We start from the raw sequence: 19,820 nt of genomic DNA, 5'->3' as shown, positions 1-19,820 counted from the left end.
AATAGCAATAGACATTCATGGAAGAACTAGAAGCTAGGATGTGTAGGAAGATAGTTGTGGAGGATAAAGGAGGATGTGGTTCTGTTTTAACAAATAGAACATTAAAGCAAACTGTAGAACCATCAATGCCTCTGATTTTCTTAATTTCTTATGGAAACTGCTGAGATACAGTGGGTTACCTCACCATGGGGGTTGAAGCCACCACAGGCAGAATGAGATCTTATTAGCATTTCCAGCGTTAAAAATGAATGAGTTTAACTTGTTATTGTTAGCTAGTGTTTCAATATGTTAATTGTCAAATGTATTCTATCGAGGCCGGATAACCGAGCTTTTGTCAGATAAAACATCTACTAGTATTATTTAGCCTCCCTTATTTGTTTTTTTAATCGTATTTCTGCAGTTTCACCAACAGCAGAATCTTAGCCTTTAGCAAGATAGCTGATGTGTGAGTTCAAAGCTAAGCGGCAGGAAGTGCTTAGTTTATTGCACATAGTGCTCCAAGTGACCATGTTATATGTATGCAGTTCAGACGAGATCTGAGATTCAGATGCCAGGGGAAGCAATACACATTTCACTGAAAGAGTTTATTAACAGTTATGTCAGGGTTTTCTAATTTTGTCTTTTTGTAGCACCAGAAGCCAACTTAAAACAATTACATGTAAATGATGTTTTTACATTTCAACCTCAACACACACAGGATGATAATAAAGGTCAATTACTGCACTCCTGTAGTATTTATGTATTGTAGTGTTGTCCTGGACCTTTTATTATCATTAACCTTTCTTTGCCTTAGGTGTTATTTTAGAAAGGAGAGTCCCCCCCCTGCCCTTTGTAAGAATGGTTTAGTCCATGCTGGCTGTAGATTTCCATACTGTGGACAAGTTTGTGCTAGAGTTGGGGGATGGGTGTTGCTAAGCAACGGTCTGTGCAGTGTACTTCCCCTCTGTCTGTGCGCTGCTAGCTAGGATTGATATTGATAATCACTACGCTGTACTTTAAAATGTTGTAGACACAATATTTGATTTGTGTGTATTTGGGGTACCTGGAAAATATATCATGCACTTTAATAGGTGTCATCAGAATATTTTGTCATTTTTGCATTATGGCATTCTGCTGTGTTAGGAGCTTTGAACTGTACTGTCCTTTTTTTTTTTCAAAGGGTTTAATGATATTTCTTTAGACCATTGTAGGCCAAGGATCCATTATAGTGCATACCCCTGCAAAGAACAAGATGGACTAGTCCTAAATGAGCCCCTCCTCCTTCCTTTTATGTTCTCCTGCTGGCCTCTCAGCCTGCTCCCACAATCAAATCAACAAATACATGGAAGGTCTCAATCCCACACATCCTGCTAAAGGTTGACATTTCTTTGTTTTTAAAGCATGTTTAACAGGTCTCTCTGTTATTTAAATCTAAGTTTAGTTCTAACTCATTTTTTGTCATTGCAGCTTCAAACTCTTCTCAAGGTTAGCTTTCGATAGTCTACTTGTAGAGGGTGCTATGCTAGTTGCAGAAGGTAGAGTTTTGGCTTGCTGTTTATGTTGTGTTTTTTTGTTTTTTATCAGGGAACATTAATTTCAGATATTGTTTATGTAAGGGAGTTTGCTGTACATTGTCACTAATGTAGCTGACATCAGTAGACATTTTGTTACCTGCAACCATAGAAATAGAAGAGAGAGCGAGTAGAACGGACATTGAACTCTTTGTCGTGGTTCTTTGACTAGTTCAAGAGAAAATGGGGATTGTTTTTATGGTGACAACACACATCAGAAGTGTGCCACACTCACTGGTGTGAGAACTCCGTTTTGTCCTTTTGTCTGTCTCTTGTTAAAGCAAATTCAGCCATCCTCAGTTCAGCTCTAGCAACAAGGCAACGGACATACTGCACACAAGACGCCTCTCCGGGCGTCGTACTACTCCACTGTTCATTTGTCGCTAAACTTCACCTCAGAGTACATTTGCGACTTGCTGCAAGTTGGTTCATACGGAAGTTAAGATGCTGAAGTTAGCCCGCTACAACGGTCACAGTCTTTTGCTGTGGCAACGTTACACATTCAAATTGCCACCACTCTGCCCATCCTGCTCTATTGATTTGAATGAGAATGTCCCTTCTACTCTCATTCTAGTTCTATGCCCGCAACACTATGTGACACCAGGAGTATGCATGTTTTTAAAAAACTGTTTGTTTCTGGTCGCGCTCACATTTTTCGGCTCGGTAATGGAAGCTTTTTACTTGAGTCATGTATGTTCAGTGTCCTCACAGAAAAGTGAATGTACATGTATTTATTTGTAGCACTGTCAACACATTTGGAGTTGTGCGATATTTTATCTGTATGTGAATATCACAAATGTCCCAAAGGTGTAAAATATCTTCATCGCTAACGATCATTACAGTGGCCAACCCACAAGATCACATCCCAACACAAGCTAATTGTAGAAGCATGTGTAGTCAATTTTCAAACAACAGCATGTTAGTTATAGTGCAACAAAACCAAAATGCTGCTTGAAATCTTTCATGTCTAAAGTGGGCCTACTTTCTCAGGTTGCTGACGCACACTGTCCAAGTGGATGCTATCATTGCACTGTGTTGAGGAATAGGTTTCACTGTTTTAATACAGCATAATGATCTATTTTTGAAAGCTGGTGTAGCCTGAGCACAGTGGGACACAATAAACTAAGATTTGGAAATGGGTTGGTAGCTAGTGTCGGATAATGAGCCAAAGAAAAAGTGCTTTCATTTGTACCAGACTAGTTTGTCAACCAGGGATATACCAAGTAATGACTGTTGCCAGGGATAAATTATAAGCCATTTAAAACATATTCTAAGTATCTATGTATGTCTGGAGTCTGTTAAGAGGCCAACACATTTGGGAAGTTGCACATGGATGTCCATGTACTGAATCCTAACCAGAAGTGACTTGTACTTTGGTTTGTGATCAACTTTCCCATTGTCTTTAAAACAGCTTGAATCATGTTGGGCAAGATTTGAGAAGCACAATGTCGTACTGCTGAACTATGGTTGGAGTCTTAACTGGTTGGAGTCTTAAACGTGAGTTGTTTGCTGCAGGACTGACATTCTAGTCCCCCTGTTTTCCAATCATTTGGATTCAGAGAGACTTGCATGTCTTGTTTGAGAAAGTTACTGCAACTTTGTGACAATTGTCCAGCAACTCAACGGCTAGTCAACCGGTGTTGAAACAGTGGGTTGGAAAGGTAAAGTTCTAAAACAACAACACGCACTGATGTTGCAACCTAAAAGAAAAACAGTTGTCGAACCCAAAGACCAGGGACGATCTCTCCCTGTCTCCTGTTGTTTATGCCTGCAGCATCACATGAAGGTATAAGTTGAAAAAATCCTAATGCATTGTTGCCTAGTTATCAAAGACATAACGCAATCTAGTCAATGAATAAATGAGTTATTAAAATGAGGTGGAAGTTGTGTAGGCCCTCTCTTCTCTGTGCATTCACATTGGAACATTTTCTAATGTTTGCTCCAATTCCACCCAGTTCTGCGACACACAAATATGAAAGAAGATGCAAGATTTAATAAAAAAAAAAGAAGAGAGAGACAGAGAAAGTCTACTTAATATTTGGTGTTGGCAGTCAGTGGATGGTATTACAAGAAACAACCGTGACTTGCCTGAAACTGCGTTATGGAATGTAAATCCAGACCAATTCACTATTACCTCAGATTGGTTTGTCTGGGCTAGTAATACCATTTTTATATTAATATTCCTATGAGTTTATCTAGCTTTAAGCACAAGTCTGAATCTATTTAGGCTGTATACATGAATTAAGTAGGTTTTTTTTTTTTTTTTTTTAAATGATGTAGCTTTTTGATGACCTAACTTGCTGTGCGCAGTATAAGCCACACCCAGCCTGTGCATTCCTATCTGAGATGTGTTATGATTGTTTTCTGCCTTTCTCTGAATCCAGTTCAGCAGTGCACTCAGTGATGCAGCTGCAGATAGCCCTATTTGTAAATGTTGGCTGATAATCTTTTTATGACTATGTTTGAAAAAAGAATGAGTTCTTATACTCACCACAGTGCTTTAATAGTTATAATGTTGAACTTTAGCTTAGGTAACATTTTTGTTTAATAAAATTAAATTTATATATTCTAGATTTTGTTCACTTGGCCAACTTTCTGAAGAATCAGGCTGAATCAAAAATTATTAAGCAGGTTGGGGCTGCAACCTGATACCTCTGATCGAGAATCCAGTTCAGCTAGCTACTGAGAGCTTAGTCTGGCAGCATAAAGCAGAGCTGACGGCCATTTTGAGTTTCTGCACTGAATCCAGGCGCAGTGAATGAGGCCGTAGGATGGGGGAGGGGGTATTATTCTCTGCGCAGTGTGCAATAAGATTGGAATGTGTACCAGTAACCATGCTCACAACTTACATCGCTATTTATCTATTTGTTTATACTGAGTTTTTGCATGCTGCTTTTCTCGGTTAAATTGAATGCTGAAATATCTTGTCTTAGTGCTGTGAAGCATGTATATAGCAGTAGTACAGACTTCTCTGAAGTGGAAAGCATGCCTCAATTTATATGGCTAACAACAAAAGACCAACCATGGAGTAAAAAGGGGACAACAACACAAAAAAACTAAATGAAAAAGGAGAGAAATACCAAAATACAACACCATGGAGCAAAACGAAAAGTAGCTTAACGAATGTGCAAATAATACAAGCCGTAGAACTGAATCTTGTTTTTCCTTCACCTTTTTGTATGATTTGTTTGCTTGTCACGTCTTTTTAGCTTATTATTATTATTATTATTATTATTTTCTTATTAGCTTAGCTTATCAGCGTATTAGTCAGCCAATTTTTTTGTACATTGATTTTAATTTTAAATTAAGCTTTGTCCCAACACTAGTGTTGAATAAGAATGGGCATCAACAGTTTTCATTTTTGTATAAAATATCCAAAATAAAAGCATGTTTAAATTTCTATTGCCAAAATGAATAGAGAGTTGGCTGAAACGGAAAATGAAAACATTTCAAAGAACTTTTTTGTCACAACAAACATTTTATGACTATAGTAACGTTGAGATGTATCAACATTCTCAGGAATCATATCATCGTCCGATAGACTAGCGTTTTGTGTCCAGATAGGTGGTCAATCAATTCTTAATAGATGTGGATGTACTTTATTGTCATCAACATAATTGTATTTCCAGTTTGATGAAATTCAAAGTGACCCTTCAAATAAATATCTCTGTTTTGAAGCCACAGGCTCAGTTACAGCTCAGGGGATGGGAGACTGTATAATTCAGATGAGCTAAATTTAGGGTCACACTTTAATTTACATGTTTTGTGGATTTTATACGTAGTTGATGTTATCGTCCTAGTTTGAAAGAATATTATTAAATACACTAAAGTAAATCCATTCTTTTCTCCTCAGGTTGTCGAAGAATTAAGTGGTAAATCCATGACCAGGAACCTTTCGGGTTGAAGGTGAGTTTTTCATAGATAATTTAGTAAGTGTGTGCGCCGCAGGTTCTTTAATATCACAGAACGTTTCTTGTTTGCTACTACTTGTAAAATGAGAAGTTTACTGCAGCACACAGCTGCATTTCTAATTTTGTTAGAGTACCATAAAAAGAGGTTTAACTCATCAGATGTTTGCACATAAAATGAATATACATGAAATGAATTCAAATACAATGTGACAACTAGCCTCAACACTACAATGTGTGCAACAAGCAGAACTCTGTACGGAAAATCCTTCAGTTTTTTTTTTTTTTTGCATAACCTCTTTACTGCTGCCAACACAGCCTCGATTTGCCCGTTTTGATTCGCTGAGGATTGAACCAATAGGAACGTGGGGGGATGGGAGGAAGGTTGGGTTGCTGCTGTTAACTTCAATGTAATTTCTGTTCTCAGGATCGGGGATTAGGTAAACATGACATCCATAGGTTAATCGTAAAAATATGGAAAGGGAGATTTGTCACAGCAGTTAAAGCTTCTCAGATTGTCATGAAAAAAGCCTTTCTGGCTTACTGAGTTGCACTTTGACTGTTGTCACTGTAGGACAGATACAGCAATGTGTAATCAGTTGGTAGGGATCTGTCTGATTTGGCTTGGATGACTGATTCAAATTTTGGTAAAGAACATGGGCTGTTGGGGAACTGGCCACTTTGATACGCAGATCTCTGTGACAGAACCCTCTAGAAAAGAACAAACAAAAAAGTCATAGGGTTCCACAGTGACCTCTAGTGTTTGCTCTGAAAATCTGCAGCCGTTTCTTTACTATGCAGTGCGTAAAGTCCAGGACAGGTTCATAAGCGGAAGAGACTATGCTGCTTACCCTCGCAGCTATCACTAGATCTTTCCTAGATTCATTCTGCTCTTTGATAGCATTTAATCTCTCCTTGTCTCCACAGGCAGCAATGGAAGTTGTTGTGACAGAGGAGAAGAAGATTTTCCGTGCTAGAAAAACCATGAAAATCAGTGATCGACAGCAACTGGAGAGTCTGCACAGTACTTTGTTGACCGCAGCTCCTGTTATGACCGACGCATCTCTGCCACCTCTAATGAACGGCACGCACAAAGAAGATGGAGTGAAAGCAGGGGACAAAGAGCAAAACAACATCTCGGACTCCAACTCACCCCAAGCTACATCCCCTGCTTCTCCTGCTCCTTTTCTGTCCCTCAATCTGTCCCCTTCATCGGCGTCTTCACTAAGTCCAAAATCAAAGGAGGAAACTTCCGCTTCTCCCACATCACCATTCCACTCTCTAAACTTTGAACTAAAAAAGATGGAGGACGAGGACGAGGAGGAGGAGGAGGAGAAGGAGGAGGAGAAGGAGGAGGAAGACGAGGAGGAGGTGGAGGAGGAAGAGGAGGAGGAGGAGAAGAACGAAGGTTTGTCATCATTCTCATCAAAAGTGTCCGTTACACCAGCATCAACCGAATCCAAGGAAACCCAGAAAAAAGACACAGAGGTGACCCCAGAGATGGAAAAGAAAAAGGTAAATGCTTAGAGGAAATTATTCTCATATTTTATGATTATTTTATTATACTGGATTTGTTCAATCATTTTGAAGTGTGGATAGATTGAGAGTCCAAAAACCTTATATTAATCAAGGGTTGTTTGTGCTCTTCCCCAGGAGGACGAGACTACAACAGAGGACCCAGCTGTGGATTTGTTGAAGGATTCTGTTAATGGTTTGGCTCCATGTTCGCCTGTACCCCTTCCAGTGTCTGACTGCACAGAACCTATGGATACAGATAGTGACACTACAAAGGCCGAGGACATTGGGGCCTCCACAGCCAAAATAGAAGATGAAAAGACTTCTTGCCCCAAATCTACTTCTTCTGATTCCTCTCTTCCTTGTCCTTCCTCGTCATATCCAGCATCCTCTTTTCAAGATGTAAAACAAGAAAAGGAAATCAAAGAGAACATAAATGACGAGGAGGATAAAATAGAGGGTGTGAAGAAAGGATCAACAAATGAAGAAAAGATTGAGGGTGTAGTAAAAGTAGAGACCAAAAAAGAAAAAACTGAAGTTGGACAAACAAAAAAGCCATCTCGGCCATCTTCCACCCCACCATCTAATACAGGTATGAGAGAGTTGGCATTGTGCCATAAAGCTTCAAGATAGTTGCTCCATATTGATAAAGTTCAACAGAAATCCAAAGGAAATGAACCAAAAGAAGTAAAATTAGACTTGTTCTCTAGTTAAACCAATGTAGACCTGAAATGGAAGGTTATGAAAATCCAAAGGGTTCAAGTTAGAAAAAGACCCGTAGACACTTGTAATTGTAGGCTGAATGACATGTTAATAACATCTCATTTAAATTGGCATTCAAATGTCCTGTTGTTAGATCCTCTTTGGTAATACTCTTGACCTTTAAACTTCATGCACACACACTGTCTAAAAGGCTTTCTGTCTATTATTTGGAGTCTCCGAATTCGAACCGGGATGCCCTGGTGATGTCATGTGACTGACTTTGTCAGACTTGGCATGGCTGTACCCCCTTGTGTCTTCTAAATTGGTTTTGAGATTAAAATCCAACATTACTTTAAGATTCTATAACGGAAGCTCACACTTTGCAAGTCTGCAAGTTCATTAATTTAAATGGTAAGCATATTAAAAATACTTCCGTGTTTTATTAAATGGCAAGTATTATGCAGTGCAAGACAAGGTAGACATAAGGGTTGGCACCTTGAAGCCAGAAAATGTACCTTGATCTTCAAAAGTTATCTTGCTATTCTCTTTTATAATGTTGCATTTTATGGTTAATACAGGCCAGATCCCAAGGCACTAGAGTTTGTAAGGCTGAATTAGAGTTTCAATTCTTTTTTAAAGTAAAATCTATGCATTTCATGTGTTTTAATACAAATGGCATTCTAGCTAAGATTTGATACAAAAGATTCTTGATCCACAGTATTAACAGAACTTCTCTGAGCGTAGGTTGTTGGGAACTTTTTTAATTTGAGTTACACGTTAAGTGTAAAGCAGAATGCATTAGTAAAAAAACTCCTGCCCAATTTGTATTGGCAAAACCCTTACTACCTCACAAAAATATTTTACATTACATCATTGCTCATTTTCATTCTTGTTTTTCTGTATAATTAGAAATTACCATTCTTAGTCTTAGAATGGCAAACTTTTGGGGGTAATGCAAAGAATCCCCACAAACAGATTTTGTTAATACTCATGTTTATTTAGCAGCACCAGAATTTCTGATGGAGGCCCAATTTATCAACTTTAAACATGAACATGCAGTTAAACAACCCTTAAAAGCTATTGGTGTGCACATTCTGTTCATCCTGCTTCAACAGAGTGACTGAGACTGACCTAAAACAGAATAGTGCCAGAAAACAAATGCATAAAAGATTTAGGGCAATGAATGGCACACATTGGGTTCTAGTCATTCAGTGTTTGTCTTTGTTTCTCACGCAGCGCAAGAGGAGAAGGGCTCCACCTCGGGACTGAAGCGCACTTTATCAGAGGGTTCCGAAAAAGATTACCAAACTGTGAAAAGGGAGGGGAAGAGGCCAAAAGTGGAGCGTGAGGAGTTGGAGGCACAACTGGAACTCAAATTTACTGCAAAAGCTGGCGCTCACCATAAACTTGAAAAGGTTTGTTTGCAACTATCTTGCAGCACAGAATTTCTTCCCAAACTCAAAGCCAACTGAACGCTGCTTTGATGCCAATGGATATTTCATTACTTAATCTTGCTGTTTTACCACCTTTCTCTGATATTCTTTCTCAGATTGTGCAACAGCTAGTAGAGGAACGGTTGAGGGTCTTGGAGTTGACCATTTTTGACAAACATTTCCAAGAGTTGAAGGACAGAGTAGACAAAATTGACTGTGCCACTAAACACCAAACCGCCATTACCACACTCCAAGTAAGTAGACGGTAACATTGTAATGTAAATCACATTTTCTTATAGAAGAACCCTTGCAGCACTGTAAGATGCTCTTTTGCCGGTTATTACTATTTAGTTACGGAGCTCCTATACTTCACTCCCCACAGTTAGCAAGGCCCACATATAAAGTCCCTCTCTCTACCTTTTTGTTTAGGCCAAGATAAGCCGACTAACAAAAAAGTTTGGAGAGGCCAATCAGGCATCGGAGAACAAAAGGAAACAGGAGGTAAGAAATGGTTTTCCTTTTATTACACGCTAAAATTATCTTTACCTGGTATTCAAGTAATTGTGACTGGAAATGTTCTGATTTCCGCAGGCACTTGCTGCTGCTGCCGCCGCGGCTGCTGCGGCTGCTGCCGCCGCCGCCAAGACTGCAACTGTTGCAAACAACCCTCAAGTTCAACGGTACGTGTGTACGTGTGTCCCTCTAAATCCCTGTCAACCATACTATATATGTTGATTTTGTGAATTTAGTAATAAGGTTCTTGGTTTTGGGAGTAATTTTTTTTATTTGTATTTTTTTTAAATTACCTCACTGCAAGCTCACATGCTCAAATATGTTTTTAAGTTAAAATTCACAGCATAAATGTACTAAAACATGTTATCATACAGCAGTCTGTTCACTTTTGTATTTTTTGTGACTATAATTTGGCTTTTGTATGAACGTGACAATACCGGACTGAAGCCAGTACTGCACACTGAGCCGGTTACAGCATGAATAGTTGACATTGTCCCGGGTTGCTATCTGTAGTCACTAGAGACTGAATTTAAAAATAATGGACAGAATAAAGAATCCCTACATCCTCCTAATCCATACCGTTTTGGAAGTCAAGATTCCATGTCCCTTGTTGGATTTGTCGGGATCAACTTATTTATAACTCTTAACTTCCAAATAGTTCTAAAGACTTGTTTGGAATAAACAAACATGTGTCTCTGTCTGTGTTTTGCACCTGCAAAGTAGCCCTACGTGGGTCCAGGTCTTGAGTCTTGTGACGTTCTACAATGTGAAGCCTGAGCGTTTCCTCAGGCAGTGCAGAGTGTAGTTAAAACTGCACCTCTCCTCCCAACAGCGTGCTCCGTCGGCAGACGGTAGTGCCGCAGCCTGAGGTGCCCAGGGAGGGAGTGGCGCCCTCTGTGGGTAAAACTGCTGTACTGTCTGTCATGAAGGCAAATGAAGAAGAGGAGGAAGAGGACAAAGTTATGTCTGGTCATATTGCCATGGCAAAAAAGCTGACAGAATACAATGAAGGAAAATGCAGAGCAGACATTAAACTCCGCACAATCACTTCCCACTTGGAGAAAGTGCTGTTCCACAACTGCAAGAGAAGCTCAGGGAAACCCAGACCTGACCGCTACGCATCTTATATATTCCGCTACCTCGTCCCATACGACGTCTACTGTGACTGGGTCGCAAAGGTCAATTATGTTGGATTATTGGGCAAGGAGGCACTGCCCGCGAACTTGAGGAGGACAATGAGGATGTACATTGAGCATCGGTTCCCTGTACTGTCTTGCGACAGCTGGAGGGAGATCCGTGACGTTATCAATGAAATACTGCGAGTGAAGAGAAGACCGGAATTCTTTCGAGAATGTGATAAAAAAACTGCATTTGAAAGTATTTGACAGTCTTACGTTACTGGAACAGAAGCATACTGGGACAATTGTCATTTTGCATCATTGGAATTGTTAAAAACATTTAGTCTAAATATTCTCATTGCAGTACGATTCTCGTCAGCTTTCATAAAAAATTCATTTTATATTGAAAGGCATATGAATTTCTAGTGACTCATGTACAAAAATTGGCATCACACTTGAAAATGTTGAACTATACTTACCATACTGATAAATGCTTTAATGAAAACTTGGGCATGCACTTCAATTACAATATGAGAGGGAATCTCGCCTTGTTCAAATGCAACTGTGTGAAGTTGAATCTAAGGAAATGTCAGCCCGTTACCACATTCAGTCATCTTCCTTTTGTGGATATGAACAGCTCTAAGCATAAGCAATCTTTCTAAACAGGCCAGTCCGTACTTCCATGGAGTTTAAGCAGATCCCAACTACGTGCAGCACAGCTGGTGAGTAACAGGATTTCCTTTATGCTGGATGTTGTGTTGGTCTTTTCCTTTTTAAATAGAATAACCAGAGGCGCAATAGTTAGCTGAGTTACCTCCCAATAACAAAGCTGTGGGTTTTAAATATTGGGCCATGTTTCTTTCCATGAGGAGTTTGCATGTTCTCCATGTGTTCATTTGTCAGGATGCAGTTTTCTTCCACAGTGCGAAAGAATGTTTAAACGACTAAAACTAACTATGAATTAATCCTACTGACTATAATCATCACCATTAACATGGGCATCGTAGGGTAGTTTGAGTCAATTCCGACAAATGCTGTCCTGCTACAGTAAATACTCACTAGCATACGGAATCTGTGGCTGAAAATAGTCCCCATCACTGTTTCCTCCCGTTTTGAGTTATTTTTGCAAAAACACGACATTGCCCAGCTGTCATAGGAAATTGTTTTGCCTTTGCTTTGTATTAAATTTTATATTTTTACAAGATAACATTTTCAGTTGAAGTAAGTGGCATGGAGCTGAGTGCCACAGACAGGCTGAGGAAGTCAGAGCGTGTTGAGCGATGAACACATTGTTGATTTTGTTCAGGGATTCATTGACAGTGGCAGACATGTAGACAGTTGTTAGCCTTATTCTTTCAGTGTCCTGTAGCCGAGTGAAGAATTTGTCTGCATGTTAGTGCTGCAATAGGTGTTACCTGTCTTTTCGCCATTGCATGCCAGAATATGTTTCAACTGCCATGACCGTTGCTAGCAATAAACTAGTCTGCTCCTGGTTTTGCACCCTTTGGTTGGAAGCAGATGAGTAAAGGAGTACAAAATGCAGTTCATTTGAAAGTGTCAGTGACACTTCCTGTCACATTCTGAAACAAGCCATTTTTCCTGTTTTCTCTCAGCAAATCCACATACGCTAGCTCTGTCAGCTCCTGGCACAGGTCTGGCCCATACACCCACCTCCACAGCCATGGTTTCACAGGCCCCCATCCTCCAGCTGATCACCACCACCACCTCTAATACTGGCTCCACCTTGGCCACTGGCATCACCACTCAGAGTCACACAGGCACCCTGCTGCTGAAAACTGCCTCCGCGGGCCAGCCGCTCCTCATCCAGCTGCCTTTATCAATGGCTAATGGCCAGGCAGGAACACTGGTCAACATCCCTGTCTCTACTTTATCTGCCGCCAGCTCACTTGGCAAGTCCAAAACGACAACTTCCACTGCCACTTTTATACTCAAGCCTGCTCCCGCTATTACCACTTCACCAGCCTCTGTCCCAGCTGTTGCTACTGTCCCAGCGCTCCAGGCCTCCCCTGGCCAGATGTCCTCTGCTCAGCTCTCTCTTGCCCGTGCTGTGTACCAGGGGGGTGCTGGCGGGATAACGACACCGAACGCAGGGGTATCTGTGACCACAGCCAGGATGCCGGCTCAGTCTGTGTCTGTAGCAGGAGCTATGTCTTCTGCCTCTTCACCTGCAACCTCTGGGCCGGCAGCAACAGGTTCCACTGCTCCAGGACCACCACAAGGGACGTCTCTGACGTCAAAAACAGGTGGGGTACTACTTTGTGTAGCATATATATATATATATATATATATATATATATATATATATATATATATATATATATATAAAATGTTGTTTAAACAGCGGTGTGCCTTGTCTTGGCCAAAGAACAAAGAATAGTGAGGTGTTGCTGGCTTTTTCTTTTCTGAAGTTATCTCAACATGTATCTCTATCTTTTGTCCCTTTTTCTCAGACAACCAGGCTACAGGATCCACTCCATCCAAAGCAGCTGCTCCAGCGGCCCGACCCAAAGGCTCGGTCATTGATCTCACCGAGGACGATGATGATGTACAAGGTAAGGTTGAAGGGAACAAACCTCTTTTTTTTCCCCTGTATAATAAAATAGATTATATGATAATTTGTGGTCTATACCTTAACATGCACTGTAATGAATAGCAGCCCTTAGTCTAAATATTTTGTTCTTCCATTTTCTCCAGTGACAGGAGTAAAGAATGCCACTGTTGCAGCTCCCTCACCTGCCTTGCGTCCTAACCCGGTCATCAGCATTTCCAACAGTAAGTCCACCACATCAGGGTGGGAAATAATTTTTTTTGCCCACCAGTAGTGCTAGTGGCTAGTAGATGCCCAATTTTACCAGCCACTTATATTTTTAACCAGCTACTTTTTCCGTAATTCAAATCATATTTTGAAGTGCTTCAATACATTATTTTTATTATAAATATATATTTTAGCTCCAAGGTTGGAAGCACCAACAATGGATACATTGTGCTTAGAAGTAAAGAGATGGGGAAGGTTTCTTTTACCATCTTCAGAGTTGATGATGATCTACAGCTACCATGGTTACCAAACATTTTCACTCCTGAACAGATTTCTCAAGCCCAAAACAGCATGATTATGCCATACTTAGTAAAAGATACACAGGTGTGGATGAAAAACACATTCTTCATTGTAGATGGCTACAAAGAGAATCATTCTGGTATCCTCAAATGATCTGAAATGTCAACCTCATGGTGGCGCTAGAAGGGATATCAGATGATCACTAAAGTCAGTAGGATTTATCTGTTGGATACCATAATGGTTGTACCCACTGTGCTCCTGGGGTCAATGCAAATTGTTTGCATTTTGTGACGGCGCGTAGGTTTGACAGTAAGTCCAGTGCATGGACTGGTTGTTGGGAAGGTAGGCTAACAATTCCGTCGTTTACTTTGACCTCAACAGCTACTGCTGACTCCGCGGCGGGCCTCTTAACACCGGGGACATGACGCCACATTTAGTTTTACCGATAATTTTCTTTTTGTCTGTACCTCAGCTCAACTACATGTTGTCACAGACTAGGGCTGAAAACCACTCAACAAAAGTTGACGGAATTATGCGTGGTCAAAGCCCCGGCTGTGAACGGTTTTTATTTTCCATAAGTTCTTCACAAAAAAAAAAGTCTTCCGTTATTTTGGTATTTGAATGTTTTTATTATGAAGCATCAAAATCGGTTAATGTTGGGGATTCATTAGCAGTAACATAACACGACTCCGCTGTGCATTATTGTTACTTAGCAACAGCATTATTTGACAAAAGCTGTCCAATCCATTACAAGGAATATTTTACAATCCACCCGCCACTGTGGCTGGTATACAGGGCAAAGTCACCCGCCACTTTGAAAGAGTACCCGCCATTGGCTGGTGGCGGGTGCTAGTTTCCTACCCTGCACCACATTATGTTGAGGGCATGAAAGGGTGATTCTGTGCATGCATGTGATATTGGGACAACCACACAAACCAGTGCTCATCCTGGCTATGGGAAGCTATCATGAATCGTTATCTAGTTTAAAAACAAAAAATTAACAGAATCCAAGCGATAACATGATTATATTGTGTATGTTAACATCTGAATTATACATTTGTAATTTTTGCGTGTGTTCTGCCCTCAGGTGCAGGACCAAGGTCGTCCCCGCAAAGCAATCAGAACTCTAACGGCAATCCTCAATTGACAGTCCACCACCGCCCCCCACTGGTGAGGATTTGGAACTGCATTTTATCCTATGATTTACTTGTTAAGTCTTGAGTAAATGTCATTTGCATACGTTATGAAATGTGAAATATGTGGATATATCCAGATGGGCTGCTTAAAAAGCTACCAGTAGTTACGTTGCTTTTGCCCTCAAAACAGATTTGTGACTGTAAAAACTTAAATTGACTGTTTGGAAGTTGAGAATTTCTTTATCTTATTTTTATCTTCTCCATCACCTTTCTAGACCGACTTATATGCATGATTACTGCTAATGCTTTTATATTATTCAAGAATTTGTGGTCATTATCATATTCAGCCCATTTTGCTAGAGGACCAATTCATGTGTTGTCTTTTTCAGGACTCTCCAATGAAATCCCGCACTGTAACCCCTAGTACGCCAACCCGAGTACTGCCCCCTCTGCCTGCTGCACCCGCAACTCCACGCTTACCCCCGGAGGCTGAGCGGACCTCACTTCCTCAGCAACCTCAGCTGAAGCTGGTGCCAAGTCAAACCGGTATAGTGCTGTCCTGGTGTGTTGCAGAAACTGATCGGACCTGTGCAGCTGTAGACAGCTATCACCTCTATGCCTTCCATCAAGACAACTCCAACAGCAGTGCAGCACAGCAGCACTGGAAGAAGATTGGGGAGGTAAAGGCCCTTCCTCTGCCTATGGCCTGTACGCTGACCCAGTTCCAGTCTGGCTCCACCTATCATTTTGCTGTTCGAGCCAAAGACATCTACGGCCGCTTTGGCTCCTTCTGTGAACCTCAGTGCACAAATGTCATCAATTCCAGCTCTAGCTGAACAGTAAAAAAATGGAAACAAGTTTTTGCATTTGAAAGTTCATGACTTCTTTTACTTCTTTTTATGTTGGGAACTCAAATATTGTGCATTGAACACATACAGTATCTGTAAATATCTTTCTCTGCATAACAACTGGACTTCTGACTGAGTTGGAGAATTGACTGAGTTTGAGAATTGAAGCGGCAAATGGTTGGTCTTGGTTCAATGTACGTAATGTAGTTTTTGTGACTCAAGCTGTTGTATATAATTGAACAACTTTGCCCCTCTACCAAGTGAGATATTTATGTTGTTGTCTCCTGTTACTCTAATCCGGATGTCTTTTGCTTTACTTGAGAATAGGTGACAGGATTATCAGTGTAAACTCAGAATTGCACAGACATGTATAAATGTGTGGTAGAAACTGAATGATAACTTTTGTAAGTTTTGTCTGGCAACCAGACTTTGACAAACACAATAAAAGGTTTTTATGAAAGTCTTAGCTTACTAATTTTGTGATACATTTCATCTTCTTTTTTTCCCCTGGTTCATAGCTCTTGACTGCCACCAATCTACCACCTTGAATACAGCAGTACCCCACAGAGAGATTGGCGCTTTGGCAACAGTACACAGAGATGTCTGGGCAAAAGTCTCATGTTTTACCAGTTCCAAATGGATATACAGTGCTTTGCACATAAGAACCAAAGGCTTTTTATTTCCCTTGTATAGGGATCCAGATAATTGGGCTGATCTTTTGTTTACTTACAATAAAACTTACTGCGCCCTTTTAACAGCTTTCATCTTTAAATTTGCTGCACACAGACCACAAGAGCATGTCAGTGTCTAATTAGCATCTCATTTTTTGCTTTAACTGCTGAAGTAGAGGAGAATTTAAGCATGAAATCAAGCAAACCTGCAGCATTGAATTAAGCGCAGACCATGACTAAAAGCAAAATACCCAAAGAGCCATTTCTTTCATAGTATATTGTACTGGAAAGTACATAATAGTTTAATAGTAATTTAACCTTAAAAAAATAGATTTGACTTTTGCAGTCATCATTAACTAGGTTTATCTAAGTATGTTATACAAGAGCAGTCAAAGATTTTCTTTAAAAAAAAAGGGGGGCGGTGCAGTGGTTAGCAGTATCACCTCACAGCTAGAGGGTTCTAGGTTTGAGCTGGTCTTGTCTAGATGGTAACCTAAGCAGAACTATCACATCTAAGCTAAAATAACTAACCCTAGTCTCGCTTTGTGTAAGTGGAGGAGGGTCTGGCTACTCCACATGGCATTCCAGGATGAGAGAAAAACGGCATTGGCATTTCTTTAAACCAATCATAATCGGCATGGCAGGCGCTAAGATCCGCACAGAGCCGCTACAAAATAGTTGTGCGGGAGAAAAATCACATTGGAAAGATAGCCTAGTTAGTTGTCTCAATTTACCGAGGAGCAGTCAACATTGTCCTCACTGAATTTAAAATTACAATAAAGAAAACGAAAAAATACATGCATCCTGAAGAATTTCGGCACCGGAGCAATCCTGAAAGTGGAATTGGAACGTATAGGATATAGACTGGTGTTTTTATCCTTTCTAAATTTGATTTAACAACCAAGAGATAATAGCTTTTTTAAAGTGTATATATGGATTTGATTGTAATGGTGCGTTCAGGATCACACCAAAGCGTTTTCGAACAACACATCCAGCTATCAAGATCAAAGCGAATATTCGCTCTGCCTCTAATAGCTAGCGATGCGTCACGTGGTAGGGTTTTCAACCGCAGGAATAAGTTAACGAGACTAGCTGACCTGTTTTTGTTTTTTTTAATTATTTTGTGTTGTTTCCGTGGGAATTTGTCTCAAGAGTGTCCCACAGAACTGCGCCCGCCTGCTTGACCTGTGTACCATGGTAAGTCTGTTTTGCATGTCTGTCTATAGCGTTAGCTAGCTAACGTTACTTGTGAAAAGTTACTTGTGAAAAGTCAAGTTCGTAGCGTGAGCAACTTTTTTAGCTTTAGCTAGCTAACTGTTAGCTTATACATACTCATGGTGTCACTGTCAGTATTTGACGTTAACGTTAGTTGTATTTCGGTTTAACAAACCCTTCAAATTATTTGACCTGAGTTAGGCATTTTATTTAATTTTTGAAAGTGTTAAAAGTAGGCTATATTTATTATGCAGAATTGGCTCTTTAGAGTCAATGTATAGGGTTATCATATATTTGTACAATTAGTATCGACATGTAACGTTAAGCAGAATTTGGATGCTGTAGCTAGTTGTGGTGTTGCAAAATATTTTAAATAATGTTACTGTTGGGTAGCTTAATGTGTCACAAAGTGGTCTATGTAAGATTACTAACGCTAATAGCCTACTATACCTGTCATACATACAATACAAGTTGCAAGTAACTTTATCTCAAAACTTTACTTAACTACCGCATTTGAGTAAATGTACGTAATTTTCTTTGTAGGAATTTAATCCACAAGTGTAAATGTTATTCCCCCCCCCCCCCATAGTTTGCATACATAATTCGACAAGTTTCAGATTTTGATTGAAATGAAAAGCCATCATAGAGAGTGCGATAATCCTGTGTAAAATTGCCTACATTTTTACTTTTACTGTTGCTGGGAAACCTATTCTGCAGTACTGGTGTAGGTTTTAGGATCCCAGTTTGACAACTAACACTTTGAATAACATGTCTATACATTTCAGATCAAGCATTCTCTACCTACAGGGATTTTCAAAATGAACATGTAAAAATGTCTTCAGCTAAGTTGAATCTGTTTCAATGCAATATGAGCCTCAATAAACAAATTCTCAGTACACACAACATAGCAATAGGCATTACTGTGACTCAAAAACATAATTGGGAAGAATTTAGAAAAATATCATCTCTAAACCTCATTGTTGCCAATTTTATTTTCATCTCTGAGCACACCAACAGAGGGAGCTATTGCTTTCATTTGGAAAGACTATTTTCTTGACAATTGTTGCAACAGCCCTTCACTGTAGCTTCTCTCTAATTCACGATCCTATAGAGGGACCCACCTCCACATTTCTCTCTCTTTCTCTCTCTCTTTCTCTCTCTCTTTCTCTTTCTAAAGGAGCGGGAGGAGAGAAAGTGAGTGCAGTTTTAGTTGTGCTCTGCATTCTATGCCAGCCAGAGGTGTGTTTCGGCTCCACTCTCTGTATCTCTGGGTAGCAGCACCCCACCGTGCAGCCAGCCTAAGTGCCATGTCTAACAGCTTTGTTGGCAAAGGGTTACAGCTCATTTGAAGGGGAAGGTAGCACCTTGCTTTGAGGAGGACAGAAGATAAAAGAAGACTGACCAGTTGCAGTGAGAGGGGGGATATAACTGACAACCTCCCCCTCGCCTTACCAAACCAGCAAAAACGGAAGGCTTTGGAGTATTCAATTTTTTCTTTCGTTTTATATTTTTCTTATTCCTCATCGCGGTGCTGGGAGGTGCTTCATCTTTTCATATAGTCTCTATCTCCGTCATTTGCCTCCTCATCTATTTCTCCATCTACCTGGTGTATAATTTTGTCTATTTATGAGTGAGAGAAAAGAGGAAGGAAGGAGTTTGTTTAATTTTTGTCCTTTCCTTCTGCCTTTCCACTCTTCCCCACCGCCCCCCCCCCCCCCCCCCCCCCCCCCCCCCCCTTTCACCAAACCATAATCATACCTGTCAGTTCCTCCTTGCCATTTCATTTCTATCTGCTGCCATCAGTTAATTATTACCCATCCTACGCCTCTTTCTGTCTCTAAAGTCTGATGTTATATGAACTTGGATGAATTTTCTTCAAAGACAACTAAAAAACTCCTCATGAATGACTATTTTTTTTCCCTTTTCCTTCTCTTTTGGTCCCTCCACTCCCATTTTCTTTGCATCACACTATTGCGGGATTCTTAAATGTTGCTCTAGGTAGGTTTACTATTGTTTAGTGTCTGTCCATCTGTTTGTCTGTGTGTATTTGTGTGTGCTTTACGTACATAAAACACACATTAACACACACATGCACTCGCACACTAAATTATGCCTAAAACAACAGTGTTTAGTGA

At 40.2% G+C, this 19,820-nt stretch overlaps 1 protein-coding gene across 4 annotated transcripts in view; it reads left to right on the top strand.

Annotated features, from left to right (window-relative positions):
* The window catches only part of atf7ip (activating transcription factor 7 interacting protein), a 30,890-nt gene extending 14,638 nt beyond the window's left edge, over positions 1–16,252 (top strand). Inside the window, exons 2-15 of one of the 4 annotated variants that reach the window (XM_032500722.1) lie at positions 5,404–5,456; positions 6,386–6,796; positions 6,842–6,973; positions 7,112–7,564; positions 8,908–9,090; positions 9,225–9,362; positions 9,538–9,609; positions 9,700–9,788; positions 11,406–11,461; positions 12,353–13,003; positions 13,211–13,312; positions 13,455–13,532; positions 14,903–14,985; positions 15,341–16,252. In XM_032500722.1, the coding sequence (XP_032356613.1) occupies positions 6,392–6,796; positions 6,842–6,973; positions 7,112–7,564; positions 8,908–9,090; positions 9,225–9,362; positions 9,538–9,609; positions 9,700–9,788; positions 11,406–11,461; positions 12,353–13,003; positions 13,211–13,312; positions 13,455–13,532; positions 14,903–14,985; positions 15,341–15,787 (2,889 nt within the window). In that variant the 5' untranslated portion in view covers positions 5,404–5,456; positions 6,386–6,391 and the 3' untranslated portion in view covers positions 15,788–16,252. Of the gene's footprint in view, positions 1–1,273; positions 1,356–5,403; positions 5,457–6,384; positions 6,974–7,111; positions 7,566–8,907; positions 9,091–9,224; positions 9,363–9,537; positions 9,610–9,699; positions 9,789–11,405; positions 11,462–12,352; positions 13,004–13,210; positions 13,313–13,454; positions 13,533–14,902; positions 14,986–15,340 lie in introns of those variants that run through there. The other 3 variants (XM_032500704.1, XM_032500712.1, XM_032500697.1) reach the window with 3 other exon arrangements.
* Positions 16,253–19,820: the final 3,568 nt, after the last annotated feature.

Source organism: Etheostoma spectabile, chromosome 2 (genome assembly GCF_008692095.1).
Source record: "Etheostoma spectabile isolate EspeVRDwgs_2016 chromosome 2, UIUC_Espe_1.0, whole genome shotgun sequence".
NCBI classification, from domain to species: domain Eukaryota; kingdom Metazoa; phylum Chordata; class Actinopteri; order Perciformes; family Percidae; genus Etheostoma; species Etheostoma spectabile.
This window is presented reverse-complemented; position numbering and strand designations above follow the sequence as displayed.